This window comes from Carassius carassius, chromosome 40 (genome assembly GCF_963082965.1).
Source record: "Carassius carassius chromosome 40, fCarCar2.1, whole genome shotgun sequence".
NCBI classification, from domain to species: domain Eukaryota; kingdom Metazoa; phylum Chordata; class Actinopteri; order Cypriniformes; family Cyprinidae; genus Carassius; species Carassius carassius.
The window spans coordinates 16,889,782-16,905,678 of record NC_081794.1 but is presented as its reverse complement, the minus strand read 5'-3'; the positions used below and the strand labels follow the sequence as shown (position 1 = coordinate 16,905,678).

The 15,897-nt window shown below is 38.6% G+C and overlaps 1 protein-coding gene across 21 annotated transcripts in view; it reads right to left on the bottom strand.

Moving 5' to 3' along the window:
* Positions 1-1,022: 1,022 nt before the first annotated feature.
* LOC132122239 (neurexin-1a) overlaps positions 1,023-15,897 on the bottom strand; it is a 175,692-nt gene continuing 160,817 nt past the window's right edge. For 20 of the 21 annotated variants that reach the window (XM_059532247.1, XM_059532261.1, XM_059532251.1 and 17 more), the window contains 2 exons: positions 8,085-8,166; positions 1,023-2,781 (listed from right to left, as the gene is read on the bottom strand). In XM_059532247.1, coding sequence (XP_059388230.1) covers positions 2,480-2,781; positions 8,085-8,166 — 384 coding nt within the window. In that variant the 3' untranslated portion in view covers positions 1,023-2,479. The remainder of the gene's footprint in view (positions 2,782-8,084; positions 8,167-15,897) is intronic. The other variant, XM_059532250.1, reaches the window with a different exon arrangement.

Genomic DNA, 15,897 nt, shown 5'->3' with positions numbered 1-15,897 from the left:
ATGGGGTCTTTTATATTTCTATCTTAAAACCGCATGTAATATTTTTAAAAACCTTCAGTGAAAACTACATTTGAATCCTAAAGCTACATATAACTAATATCAATACATTTGAAAACAGAATATCATCCATGCATATTTGTTCCTGCCAACTTTGATTATGACATTTAAATAAAACCATCACAGAGGTTTTCTCAAGGCCAACTGTGACAAACCTCCAGCCCAGCTGCCCCTCGCTCCCACACTCCCTCTGCAAAGTGTGTTGAAATGAGGCCTGATGAAAAGTCTATGGCGGGTGTGAATAATTCATGAATCATAAATTACAGCGCATGCCTCCCTGTAGGGGTAGTTATTTCACACCAGCTGTTCTGTAGCCTCCTCCTGTGCGGAAAATTAAAGAGAGGCGGTATCCTCAACCGTCCACCATCCGCCGCGTCTCAGCACTGTCCACCTCTGCCAGAGCTTTTATCATGACATCTTGTTCTTCGATACAAAAGGAACAGAATTGTGTGTTTTATTTGTTACGCCCGATCGATAGCTTCATTCAATATCTGCACACAGCACGACTGGCCCCTGGGGCTGCCTGCGAGAATTTTTTGTGTGAGCCATAAAGCAGCAGTTTTTTGTTTATTAACATGTCATTATAGTGAAACTAATTACTAAGTGAAACTAAAAAGAGCTGACGCCTTTTAAAAAGTCCTATTCCTGATGTCACACGCAAGTGATTTAAAAATGAAGTATTTTTGAGTTAACATTAGATGGCTCTTAAAAAAATAATGATTTTTAACAAAAAGAAAAAACAAACTGAGAACCACAAAACTCCCTAAAGCCCTTTAATGTGATTTATTTATGTAAAGAACAAAGAACAAAAGCTTTCATAGGTCTTAATATTTTATTTATTCATTTGATTTTTCAAAACTATTTTTTTCATAATAAATCTTCACTTTGAGGTCATCAAAGAATTGTCACAATAAAAACAAAAGAAGGTATTATAGAAAAAGTGTACACAAATAAAAAACACACAAAAACAAAAAGCAACATTTTATTCAGAATGTCATATATTGTATACCTCTTGTACATTCCACACAGTACAAGATAGCAGAGAGAAGAATGTTTGCAAACACTTTTGAAGGGTTGTTTTTGCTATCTTTGTGCTTTTTAGCTATAATCCAATACTCAGTTTTTGGGGGGCTGAATTCATTTGTTACTTTTTGAGATTATGATATTGTCTCTCAGTAGAATCGGAGTCCTAAATACCATGCATAATTTATTTGGTCACTAAGACAAGCAAGAGGATATTGCTTAAACAGTCCAAAATCGTATTTTCCACATGTCCGTTTGCTTTCCAAAACCTATACTCACACTCATCTTTTAATGTTGACACAACAGCAAAAAAAAAAAAAAAAAATTAAAACGAACAAAAAAGGAGTATGTCAAAAAGAATAGATGTTGGAGATGCACATAAGGGGGGGGGGGGGGTAAAATCTGTATAGCTAATGGCAGAAAGGTTCTATCGCTATTGTAACACATTAACATTTATTTTCTGTTTTTCATTTATTTTTGCATGGGATTTTTCTTAAAAAAAAAAAAAAAAAAAAAAAAAAAAAAAATTTTGAAGAGCAGGTATACTGTAGTTGGCATCATCTATATAACAGGCTATAAAACACCACTTCAGCCACAGTCCAGAGAGCACACAGATAGTCTTTGCACCGTATATAAACATGTAATAAGATATTTTACGTGCATGGAGATTTTCCTCAATCTATCCCGAATGGCCCCAGTATTCCTTGTTATCATCTGTCATTGTTTTGACAAACATATAAACAGAAGAAAATCCATCAACCTTTACACTTGGATTGATATTTAAGGCCTCCGCAATTCTCTTTGACACCAAGGGTTCTATCCACCAAATGGAAATCAGTTCGGATCCCACAAGGAGCGGTCCTTTCTCATCCAAACGCGCAATAAAGCCATCAGAAAAGGGAGTCAAATACTTTGGCTGATTTAACAATCATAGGTAGCATCTCATTTTAAAGTCCTTCGTTCCTTTTCCGTCTGTCCCATCGGTGAATGTCTGTTTGGATTGTTGCAGATGGTTTGTCTGGCTTTAGCGGGAAAATGTTCCGGAAACACATATACAGGCAACATAATATGAAATACAATTAATTCTAACCAGCGGCCTTGTCTCTCAGTGATCCACAACTGTAGTGACTATGTGGAGTCTTCTTGCGCAGTTCTGTTTCGTTTTGTACACACTTTTCAGCTTAGTAAAGTTCTGGTGTGCTTGGTTATAAAGTATGTTTTTCTTGTTGTTAGTAACAGTATATTGTGTCTTGGGTCAAACCAAGACTGTTTTGTCTTTTTCGATGTATTTTTTTTCTCAATTGCTATACACAGGTGGATCTCCCTCCCCTTTTGAATGTGAGTTCAGAGCACAGGATCTGTGTGTGTGGGTTGTAAGGGGGGGAGAAAGTCTGTGAGATCAGACGTAGTACTCCTTGTCCTTGTTCTTTTTATCTTTTTTATTTTTGGGCACGCCAATGGGCTTTTCTTTGACGGCGGCTCCGTTGGGCTGTGTGGCAGAATTACTAATGTAGTTACGGCTCTCGTCCACGTGGTATGAGCCCTCGTCGCGATTTCGGTATTTGTACATGGCGTAGAGCAGGATTAGGATGCAGAGGGCGGCTGCCGCGACAATGCCTACGACCATGCCCGTGGTGCTGCTAGACTCCCGAATCACCTCCGGGCTGGGGTAACCCTTGGCCTCGGGCAGTGGAGGGTGAGCTGTGGACATACAAGAAGGGAAAAGAGAGAGAGAGAGAACGATCATTTGCAGCCATAGGGATGCTCATTTAACTTCAAATCTAACTGCATCACTACTTTGATGTTCCATTTATTTAAATAAGTAACATATGGCTCTTAAATCACTGCTTATAAAAAAATTGAGTGTTCAGCTGAATTGAGGTCATAATTTTTTAAAAAGTTACCCTATTTTGAAGACACAAATAGCCTACACAGAATGAGCAAATGTTTAAGACTGATTTTTGCAATTCTAATTGATCAATGTTTAGACCGTAATTCCTCAAATAAAAGCCGGGGCCTTTATTTACCTGAACTGCAGAAGGTAACAGGCGTTTATTTGAAGCAGGCTTTTATTAGAGGCAGGCCTTAATTTCTAATTCCATCTGTTTGATAAGTAATTGTTTTAAATAAGCCATTTTAAATTAAAAGCGATAGCGTTCCAGTGGACAGAGATCATAACATTAGCACAGAATCAATCACCAAAAGAATCAGTTCGGTTCAGAAGCGCTCTGTTTCAGTCTGCTTCACGCAGAATCACGCATGCGCAGTATCATCAGCTCCTCGGTGCTTGAATCGGACTTGTCCGACAGAAACGGTTCTCGGTTCAGTGTACTGGTGATCCGAAAACCGATGCAACCGGTTCTTTACTCGAGAACGAGAAACGCTCTGGCAGTGGGCGTGTACGTTCGTTATCTGGCTCTGCTGCACAAATTCCCCCCCTGCCTTTATTTAAGACAGGCCAATATTTGTCCGTGTTGACCACGCCGTGTTACTACCGGTTTTTATTTGAGGAATTACGGTATGTATATAAATAAAATTGTTTATCATATAAAGCGTACTCAAAGCTTGAAATAACGATTGCCTTGAAAAAAAAATTGAGATATTAAAATCTCACAAAAAAAAAGTATGTGGTAGTTTTGCCAGTGGTATTGAAAATTATTGTTGAAAAAGTCGTCGTTGAAAAATTACTTTTTTATTGCACATTACTAGTCTTGTGGTGAAGTCAATACACTGAAAAAACAAAAAAAGAAAATGTCTGCTGTCCCGTCGTAATCTTTCATCAAAAACTGAAATTGGCTTCTGCTCTGGAACGTCGTTCTCGCTCTGATGACATCAGTTTGATGGCGTCAAGAGAAACTTCTTGTTAAATCGTGACAGGACTCCTGTTTCTGGGTTCAAGCCTCTACTCATTTCACATTTCATCAGCCATTTATAACCACAATTTAATTAACATTACATATTTAAGCTAAGCATTTAAAAATTTGCTGTGCACCTACAGTCTCCGTGCTCACAGTGTCTCAGACACTAATGTTTTGACAGTGATTGTCTGGCCATCTGGGATTTCATTACGGAGATAAAGGTAAGGGTTATAATTTTTCAGTATTACATGACATTGTGGGTGTATATTAGCTAGGGATGGGACGATAACCGGTTTTATTGATAACCGTGATAAAATGTGCTGAAGGTTAGTAATATCGTTTAAAAATGAATTATCATTAAAACCGTGTTTGATTATCGCGGTTTTAATAACTCACTATTAAATCATGTCCAGCCAGCAACAGTCTGACGCAAGCGCAGCGCACAATGTTTTTTTTGTTTTTTTTCGAGAAGGAATGGCGAAAGTCAGTGACTTTTCTATGCTTTTCTTGCTTCTACACTTTTCATTGTAAGGAAGGAAATGCCACAGATTTTAATCTTTCTTTAAATTAAGTGCATAGAGTTGCTTGTTTTATTAGTTGTTTGTTGATTATTAAATATAAAACTTGCTGAAATGTTTTCAGTGTGAGCATCAACTATTTTTGAACACTTTCATCTCGTTTCAACAAAACCGTGATAATATTGATAATCGTGATAATTTTAGTCACTATAATCGTGATATTAAATTTTCATACCGTCCCATCCCTAATATTAGCACAGTTTGTTGTTTTCTTGGAACGTCTAGCAGAGCGTTAGGACATAAAGCGGGGAAACATGATTTCAGACGTAACAAGCAGAGATTCTTAACAACTCCTATCCAACCGTGAATCTGCTATGAGCAAGAGGTGGAGTAGAGGTGCACCAAAATAAAACCCCGCCCTTTATTCAATATTCCGTTTCACTTGGAAATAGATCACAACACTGAAGTCAGTTGCAACTAAGCTAAAAGTGGGTTTTGTTCAAAGTCTATTATCCACATAAATCTTTGATATGAATTCATATTTTTTGGTAATTCATTAAAAAATATATCCAGGTAAAAAGTAACTAGTAACTACAGTAGTAGTTTTTGAGAAGAGTAATTGTGCTTTTACTTAAGGACTATTCTGACACCAGTAATTTTACTTGTAATTGAGTATTTTTTTTAGCAATGTAACAGTACTAGTACTTAAGTACAAATTTTGAGTAGTCTTTCCACCACTGCCAAACTCACTTCATAACGTCAGTTGAATGTTTGAAATAAATCCTTCTGTGAGATGATTCTTACACAGAATAAGGCACCCAACATATTTCATAGTATTGTAAGCAGTGATAAAGCTATGTCGATTAGCATTGCATTAATATATACTTTCTTATAATGAAAAGCAGAATAAGACAAACTAAGATCAACCATATATTGTAGTAGTCGTGTGTTTATTAGTCACGTTGAATCAATAAAAGCAGTTAAAAAATGTTGTTTATTCAGCTACTGCTATAGGGATTTCCTGGATTTCTTCTGTGGAGCGTATTTGGAGAATCAGCGCGAGAGTGCCCTCTGGCCTTCAGACGGAGATCTAGTACTGATCACAGAACCGTGCTTCACTGACAAGATGCGCATGAACATCGCAGCTAATTGCGATTTAATTTTGATGAATCGTGCAGCCCTATTCGGTTACATTGCGATTGTTATAGAGTTCATCTTTTTGTTAATCTATTTGTTCCATTTGTTTTTTTTTTATTTTCCTTAGCTTTAAAAATATAATTTTAACATCAATATTTCATGTCCATGTTTTTACTGTATTTATGTAGTCAGAAGCCATTTAATTAACTCCATGTTGGTGTCGTCCATCACTTTGTCAAGGGTTAATTTGCATGAATGACAAGCATACTGCTTATTATCCCTTTCTTAAAAACCTTAAACCATTTAAGTAATTGTTCTTATTGATTATGAAAGTTAATTTTAAAAGTATCTATTACTGTAATGTCAATATTGCAGCTTCTTTCACACCAGTAATGATAATATTCAGTTCTGAGCTGACTAGAAATACTAAGAAAGTCAATATTTCTTTGCTAAATTGATTTCTCTCCTGATGAGATTAGATATCCCACTGAGAAACTGCTTCACGGCACAGTACAGTCACTTGAGTAAACAGGATATAAACCACAAAACGACACTCAGCCTTGCAATATATGTATAGTATGTACTGCTGCTGAACGGACAAACTTGTACTGTAAGCTTGTGCTAACTAACTTTGCTTATCAAACCATCGCAAATCATCTGGCTGACACAGATAGAGCGATCAGAATGGATATATTGCACATTTTCCATGAGCCGTGACCATTGAGTGAATCTTGCTTCCTGGCTATTTATTCCTGGCAGAAAGTAGCGTGCAGGGTGGAATAGTGTGGTATAGTTTCTTCTGATTTATGTCACTTGGAGAGGGGACAGTAACTGCGAGAGAGCGCGGCTGCAGGCTGAGTGCAAATGCTCAACAAAACAACACCTGCGACAAAGCCGTTTACAGCTTAGGCTCGATCCACTGCAACCCGCAGGTGCAGGAAATGAGATGATGACAAAGTACAGCAGGGAATTATGGATGGCGACCTCTGTTCAAACATCTGTTTTTAGAAATATCGCGTGGAAGGAGGACACTTTGGGGATCCGTAACATGGTTTATCTGAGACCTTCTGAGCTTTGGCCAACATTTTCTTTTTTTCTGTGCTTATTAACAAGATCATTGCATGACTTGTCAGCATGTTTTTCCATTATGTCTTGGATATGCTTTAATTTCCCTATGTATAAGTGCTGCGTGGGCCACTGGAGTCTGTAACTAAGCCAACTGAAGGAATCCAGATTGGGTTAACCTTTGAGCTTCATTTTTCATGTCGAAAGTGGTTTGCGCAGTCGACTGAGTAACCAGGATGCACCCGCTTCGTGGAGTAATGGGAAACGCAGTATGTGCTACACTAGCATGCTCGCTGGCCTTTTCTGAATTTATACCTCAACAAAATTTGCCAGGTCTCTTTAACCCGCACACAATTAAAATAGGGATTATGGGTAAAATAATCAAATATATAGACTTTGGCATATGTAACTGCATAAAACTTGAAAAAAAAAACGAAATGTGAGCTGAAATTATATAGAAGCACAAAGAAATTTAATGACAGGCATAAGTTTAAGCTAGTTTAATATAATGACCTATTTAAAACGCTCTGTGCCAAAAATACAATTAAAATACTATATTTACAGCACATAAACAGGGTAAAGGATTTAATGTGGTGTAATGAGGTATTAATGTATGTTTGAAGAGGCAAAGATAGATTATACAAACATATATTTCAGTGGACACTGTGAATACTTTGATACATAAGCAAGAGCACAGCTCAGGTAACAGCACGTCCTAACGGCAACAAAACGATAAAAGCTCTTTCGAGTTAATCTGAGCTCCTTTTCGAACTAGCTGTGACAAACGGTGAACGTCACTACATTTTGTCAGGAGCTCAGTTTCTATTTCTGCTCCATAGCGTTGGATTATTAAACATCAAATATGGATGAGCCTAGGAGAGGTTGTTTTTGGAAGCTGAGAAACATCGGAAATGACAAATCCCTCAAGATCAACAAGGAACACCGCGAAATGGATGGCGCCTCACAGAAGTGCTGAAAATACAAGTGTTCTAGGTTTTACGCTCTTCAGTTTGCCCTCGCTGTTTAGTTTAGCTGTTTTGTTTGCGTAAAATTTTTGCATTCAGGAAAATTACTTTTCACTGAAATCATGTTGCGCTTGACACAACGGACACATTATTTCTAGACTGTTTTTATTTTTCTGCTGTAAAATGTGCCCGCTTGGCTCAATTTGTGAGAAATGATACCATTTGGTTTTATAACACTAGTTTTATAAGTGCATTTGGTAAAATGCCAAAACTAAGGATAGTTTCACCCCCAAATTATTGTGAACAGGCACTACACAGAAAAATTGATTTTTGCTCTCTTAACTTGTACCATAGTCAAATAATCTTTCATGGAGTGGTTTCAAACAGAATGATGAAGAAATGGCAAACAACTTTGGAGGAAAAGAACAAGTGGACAGTAATATAAAAGAAAGATGACTAACCTAACCCACCTGAACTTGGGTCGCAAGGGTCAATGTCCTCATCGTCGCTGGGACATTCTGCCGACGCTACCAGAAGATCATCCTGTACCAGAGAGCCACAGAAGAGATGAAGAGTTAGTCAAAAACACCTAGTGACATCATTACAGTTTTATAGGGCTGCTGTATCATTTAAGGCCTCGCGCTGCGAAAGAGAGAGAGAGGAGCGAAAAAAGGAAATGTCCTTTCCACTGCCACTCTGACATCTCTCACAGGTCCTCTGAGCTTTGACTCACAGGTGTGATCAAAGGTGTCCTAACCATAAAAGGTCACAACATTTCAACAAAAATGACCGTGTCTGTGGATTATAACACACCAAATCGCATTATAGTACAGTCTGGAGAGACTTCCACATCAAGGTTGGAAAAATCGATTGGAGCAGCACAAACACATACACGCACATACACAAAGATTTCACAAATCCTTTGACGAATACAATTTAGCTGGCAGTTGCTTTATAAAGACAGTCACACAGGAACATGTGGTGTGAGGAGCATCAAATCCCCTCACATCCTTCCATCCCGCTGAAAACAATCTCATCAAATGTGCCTTTTAATCTGAAATAAAACCATAGGAAGCAAATCTAAAGACAAGCCCTATCAATGACAACACACTGCGCTGAGACGCGCACTACACAACATACTAAAGGAAATCTTGCCTCTGCTCCAGTGATGGTTCCGAAGGGAAAGAAAGCCATGTTGAGATTTCACGGTTTGAATTCCAAAGATGGTATCCGACTGTGGTTTAATAGCTCAGAACGTTTCTCCGTGCAGTAATTCTCCATCAACTATGCAAAAAGGCAGCGAGTTCGACGTTCCTCTCAGTGCTACAGCAGAAAATTCCATCTGACAACGTCGCTTTGGTGGCATCCATTTAGTGCCAGTCTTCACACTTTCTCTCTCTCTCTGCAATTAGCCAGAGTGTGTATACATTTGCCAGCTGGCCAAACGTGTACATGCATGTGTGTTTGTCCCAATAGAAATTGAGGACTGGCTGAATGTGTGTGCATGCAGGGAGGAAAGACATCGATTTGTCTCTCTGAGCTCACACAGTCTGCCCACAGGCTGCGGGGCAATGCCCACGCCAATCAGGACCTTTCACCATCATCACAGCCACACAGACCACACGAAACAACACGGGATGAGAAAGAGACTGAGAAGAAAGGGTGAGCAAAGTGGGAGTGGGAGGGCACCTTGCACGCTTGTTTCAAAGTGGTTGCTATAACCACATGGTTACCATTTTCCTTGCAGCGATATCTGTTCAACTCCCAGCTCTCAAACACCCTGCAAGTAGGTCAGTGCGGGTGAATAATTTAGATCCCTGACGTTACAGTGCTGGTTTGTGTGCTGCTGCTGGAAGGCTGGGAGACATGGAGGTAATGTATTGCAGCAGGAGTGCACAACAGAGCCCTTGCTAAAGGCCGGCAGCGGCATGTGTCTGCCTGACTCGAGAGAGAGACCGAATAATAACACTGAGGTCCTGGGAGCCACGGGCCGATACGTGAAGTCATCCATACCACTACATCTCTCACTCTGCGAGCTGACATGGAAGGGATGAAAGACCACAGCTATCATATACATAGAGATTAGTAGTCAACCGAAATTTTGTTATGCTTTTGATATAAAACGGGTGGGGGAAAGTACAGTCTTTATAATGCATTGGTTGAGTGAGAGACAACTTAAACTCAATGTTCCTTTTCTTGACATGACCACAGAGAGAAAAAAAGGGAGCACTAGAACAGGGATGAAGGAGTGAGATAAAGGTGTGGGATAATGGTTAAAGATTTCAGCAGGAAACTGAAAATACAAGTGGAGATCCATGAGGCATCACCATTGTGCCGGAACAATCATCTCAAGTTGCAAGTAAAGCTTGGCAAAATATATTGAATTTTCACAAAATATACTATTGTTCAAAGTCTTAGGGTTGGAAAGATTTTTCAATATTTTTGAAAAAAATCCCTTATGCTCACCCAGGCTGAATTAATTTGATCAAAAATCAGGAAAACAGTAATACTGTGAATATTACAATTTAAAATGATTTATTTTTAAAATATTTTAAAAGGTTATGTATTCCTTTAGTCTACAGTGTCTCATGATCCTTCAGAAATCATACCACTATGCTCACATAACATTTATTATCATTGTGTAAAACAGTTCAAAATCAATTTAAAAAAACAGTGGAAATCTTCAGAAATTCTATAAATGTCTTTATTGTCATAATTTATAAATTTAATGCAACTTTTGTGAATACGTTTCTTAAAAAAAAATATATATAGTGACCCCCAGACTTTTAAAAAGTAGTGTATTTCCAATTATTCTGTTAGCAATATTAAATAAAATTTGAATTGTTTCCTAACTAATATGTCATTACACTAATTTTGAGATTTTTCCTTGCATTCCTATGTTTTAGTTTTAACTATCCTTTTCTATTAATTGATTCAAAACTATTATTTACATATTTGTGTCCTCATTCAAAAATGTTGAAGGACATACTCGAGTGGAATTTTTTATATATTAAAAGACATGTAATAGAAAACATGCCTTGACTAATTTAACTAGATTATTTCTGCTTTGAATCTGTAGATCTTGCATTGAAATGTTTCTAATCTATTTGGTAACACTTAGGTTGCAGTTAGGGCTGGATATCGATTCAGATGTCCCGATTCAATTTTGATTCTCAAACTCTCGATTCGATTCAATTCTCTATTTTTTTTATGACATTCAGTGAATATAGTTTAAATACAAATGCTATTGATATTTCTAAATGAAGAGTATGCATCAGTTTACAAATGGTGAATTAATTAAAAAAAAAATTTTTTTTAAATTAAAAACCACTGGCCTGTATTTTAAACCTATGTTTAAAATACAGGGTCCTTTTTTGAACAATAATAGGGCCCTATAAAATTTTATTCTTATTTTTTTCTGTTAATCAGATGAAGGCATAAAACATTAATTTAATTTATCCTAATCAATTGAAAATTAAACCCTTTAACTGTTAAAATAAAAAAAGAAAAAAAAATGTGATTATTCTTTTACAAATAAAGATTTATTAATATGTATTAGCAGTAGAAGCATTAAGTCTTAAGACTGGTTAATAGTAATATATTCTGACATTTCTTAACATTAATCAAAATTTTTATTTTGACGGGTTGGCATGAGGAACTTGTAGCTGCTGCATATGTGATATGATGGTAGTTTTCTCAAATGAAACTGTAAAATGCTAATCAAGAGAATCTCAGAGCAGCTGAAGATGATATTTGTGTATTCATATCATCATAGTGAGACAGCAGAAGCTGAAAACACAGCAAGCGTCGTCCGCGCTTTAGTATGCGTGTAAGTTACATCAGTAAACAAAACAGTTCGCTGCGCCATCCCCCATTCATTAATTGATTGTGGAAATCATGGTGCCTTATACGTAATATCAAATGCTTCTGCAGATTTATAGCATTTCACCTGAGCATTGCGAATCACACATATGGCTTTGTTCTTGGTTCTCATCAACAGTATCTCCGCCATGATATGTGCTGAATGAATGACAGGCTTTCTGTTGTAACATCGCGCAAGGTAAAAAAGGGTGACATCTAGTGTAGAAGTATAATGATAAGATTCACATTAATCAGATAAATGTGTGCTGAAATAAATACAGGAAAAGATCGCTTCGTGGCGTTTGAGAATTGATATAGAATCAACGTCATTTAAAAAAACGATAAATCTGAAAATCTTTTTTTTTTGCCCAGCCCTAGTTGCAGTAATGGTATATATAAAAGAATATATATGGAATAAGATTGGAATAGATTTAAAGCATTTTAATGTATTCATATCTAAGGCCCTGTCCACACGGACACGGGTATTTTTATAACCGTGACTTTTTTTACGCGGTTCGGCCTTTCGTCCACACGAAAACGCAGCTTCAGGGCACCGGAACCGAACATTTTTGAAAACTACGGCCAGGGTGAGCATTTTCAGAAACGCCGGTTGCAGTGTTGTCGTGTGGACAGTATAACCGGGGTTTTTGCCTTGCGACGTCACAGTGTGCGCCGTTATCCGCTGTGTTTGACGTCAGATTGTGCGCTGCTTACTGCTTCTGATTGGCCAAGGTGACTTTACAATTTGGGTTATATCGCCGCTTGCTGGTGTGGCATGCTCTTGACAGCGCTTGATAGCATGTTTTGGCGTTTTCATGTGGACGGGATTTTTTTTTTAAACGCAGGAGGAAAAACTCCGGTTATAAAAATACCCGTGTCCGTGTGGACTAGGCCTAAAATGATCTAAATTATTAACTGATATATCATCTAGCCCTAATTGTATAGAGCAGATAGGAACCTGCTAAATGACTACATGCCATTGTGACTGGCGGCTTTACTTGAACATTCTCCACCCAAGCCTTTGTTAGGATCTGAATTTGAATTCATCTCACACAGCTGAGCGCCTGAAACCATCCTTCTCTTTCACTCTCTTTCCTCTTTTGGAAACACTGCCCCTCAGCAAAGTGTCAAAACTCGAATCTAAGTCCTCAGATGTGGCGTTACACAAGCACTTGAACATGAGGCTGTTTTCTGCAGAAAAGTCACGTATGACTAAGACCGAGCCTTCAGCATCCATCTGCCTGAGATCACCATTCTCCTCCATCCACTGCCCACTCAACAGCTGTGCTGAGGCGGATGAAAGGGACAGAAGCGGCCTACATTATGACTGTCCATTTTCCTCCTGCTGAATAACTACGGTGTAGCATGTTAGTGACAGTGGGTATGCTATGAGAATATAATTTACGTGTGCACACAGACACCACATGCACAGTATTACACTCCCTGTTTTGCTTGCTCTTAATTACTGCACTGCCAACAGGCACAATAAGGGATGTGACACAGAGCCAAAATGGGCGGGAGAGCAGAGGGAGAGAGAGAGCGAGAGAGAGAGAGAGAGACGATGGCGCTTGGTTCACCTGTGAACGCAGTGGGGAACCAGCTGTGCCCTAATGAGAAAGGAGTTACCTCAACACACGCTCTCACAAAAACAGACTTTTCAAGCTCCACCTCCATTCAGCCCATTCCAATTACCTCACAGCTGCCAGACTCATCTACATCGACACAGATTAAAAGTAGGACCTGACTGAGCCAACTGTACATGCCCTGGATAAGACAGGAGCAGGAAGTGGGTGGATCTAAACCACTGACCCTTTCAACCCTAAACTATTTTACCTTGTGTAAGTCGATTTTATGTTATTACCTTAGGTAACTCTATCATATATTGTTCCAGTAACACTCATATTTGGCTCTCGCTCTTAATTTGTAGTCTGTATGTAAGTACTGACCCTCAAAACCCTCTAATGGTTCCTTCAATTTCCATCTAAAATAGATCACATTTCTCAAGCCCTTGTTCTGTAATCATTTGCACTCAAAAAACAATATAAATTTTTATAGACGGTCTGAGCTGGCCAGGCTCAGACGCTCAAATTCACTATCTCTCCCATCTCTATCTCTCAGTCATGAAGATACTAGTATTCCACCACGAATACGAATATCTCCGAACAGTGCACCGTCTGTTGTTGTTGCCATGGTGACATGAAGATTCAGCCTGTTCAAAATGATAGGAAATAAAAAACGCCTTGGTGGCTCAGCTGGGACCTGCAAAGCAGACCATTGATTTCTCGCTATCTGATTTTCCTTTTTCTTTTTCTCCATGTATCTTTCCTTCAGCCAGTATGACAGAGAGAATGAAAGAGTGAGAGAAAGCACAAGAACATCAAAGTCTGCCAGCTAACTTAGCTGCACTGCTAATGAAGTGTGAATATTCATAGAGAGGTCCTGGTGCTAAATGCAGCCTCAGTTCGCTGAGAGCTGTGTGTTTAAAATTCTGAGAGCTCATACAATGAATAAAAAATGGCCACTGATGCACTGCAGTATTCTCTAACAAGAACAGTTAAAAAAGAAAACAATTATTGCAAGAAACTCAATGGGGATATGCCTGCTAGTATAACGCTACCATGTATGGGAATATACAGAGCTGGCCCACAGGGCCTCTACAGTATATACACTCACTGACATCCTGTACATGTTTCATTTTGATTTAAAAGCGCTAAAAAAAAAATGCAATGAGAGAGCACAGGTTGAATATCTCAGTTTCTCATCTTCTAATGCCGTGCTGAGATGAGTAATAGAGAATCTGGACCTTTCATTGAAGATGGAAATTAAGATGGCTTCCTGTGCAAGTCTTCACAAATCAAATCAAGAATCATTCTCATTTGGGCAGGTTATTTTAGCACATTCAAAAGCTATACAATGCTTTGGTTATTGTTTTCTTAGTGAAGGCAACATAAAATCAAAATGAACCCAGTTAATTCATGTTTCATTAATGCTAGTACTATGAATGATACTTCGGTGCATTTTATTCCAAAGAAAACGGTTTTTGTCCTCATAAATATTAATTGTTGGATAATTTTACCTAAATAGTTGTTTTCAGTCTGGTTTTTATTTTGGTTGGTATCACACTTTGTTGTCCAGTCAATTCTAGGTGGGTAAAATCAAGTTCAGTCTTATTTTTCCCACTTAGTTTCATGTTTCACTAAGAAATACGAAAAAAAAGGCAATTCAAATTGACTTTACTAAATGAAAGGTTTTTTTAAAAAAAAAATCCAAATTATGTTTTTAAAGATAAATAACACTGAGGACTTTATACTACAAACATAAAATATTAACAAAGGCGAATGCATTGAGACTGACCGTATAAGTACTCAAACAACTCTTGACTCACTCTGAGAAGATGTGAGTCACAAGTAGCCACAAGTAATTCCTATAGGTCATCCAAGTGGGCATAAATAAATCTGATCATACATGCTACCCACACACAAAACACGCTGTGACAGACTGAAACTATAGATTTTATACAAAGAGAGAGAGCGGGCAATCTGCAGACTTCACGCAACACAATACACACTTTTTCACAGCATACTGAGCTGAACTTTACTGAAGGACAGCACTTGATCTTCACACACTTTTAATGAGGGGCAGAATAAAATGAGATGCAGATAAAAAAAAGGACAGCACAAATGACAGTGTAAGTGGGCATTCGAGACGACCAAAGAAAGCATCTCATTAGAGATGAGAAAAAATTGTGCATGCCATGATTCGCTGCAACAGATGTGGACATCGGCGACTAACGACGCCGACCTCATGCACGCTCACAAAGGCACTGCAACTTTTCTTTCTTTTCCCTTAACTCTATCCCTGCTGCCCCAATTGCCCCCCCCTTCTCTCTCTCTCACTTGCTCTACGTGCAGAGCGCTGCAGACAAATGGTGCATGCCTCTTTCGCAGCATGGATATGACAACATCAAAGACTCTGCATGCGATGATAGCTGGATGGAGAAGGACCGTGAGAAAGAGAGACTACCTGGGATGAGGAACAATGCCACCTCGCATCCATGATGGCAGCCTGGCTACACTGTCTGCTTCCTCTACACAGCTTTGCTGTTCTGTTTAGGTGAGAGTTTGTCCTCTCCCCCTCTCTGATTTCCCCGTCCCTGCTCCTAGAGCAGTAAAAAAGCCCCACACCAGTAAAATAAAGTCCACTCTGTCAGATCAAAAGTGATGACTGGAGAAGTCCTACTTTGATAAGTAGATAGGGATGATAAATTGTCTGTGCATCAGGAGAGACTATGAGTGCCTTCTACAGACTAGGAGAGAGAGCGAGAGAGGGAGGGAAGGCATAAGCGAGGGAGAAGAGAAAACGAGAAAGATACACACGGATAGAGGCGGGAGAGAGGGAAAATACGGTACGACT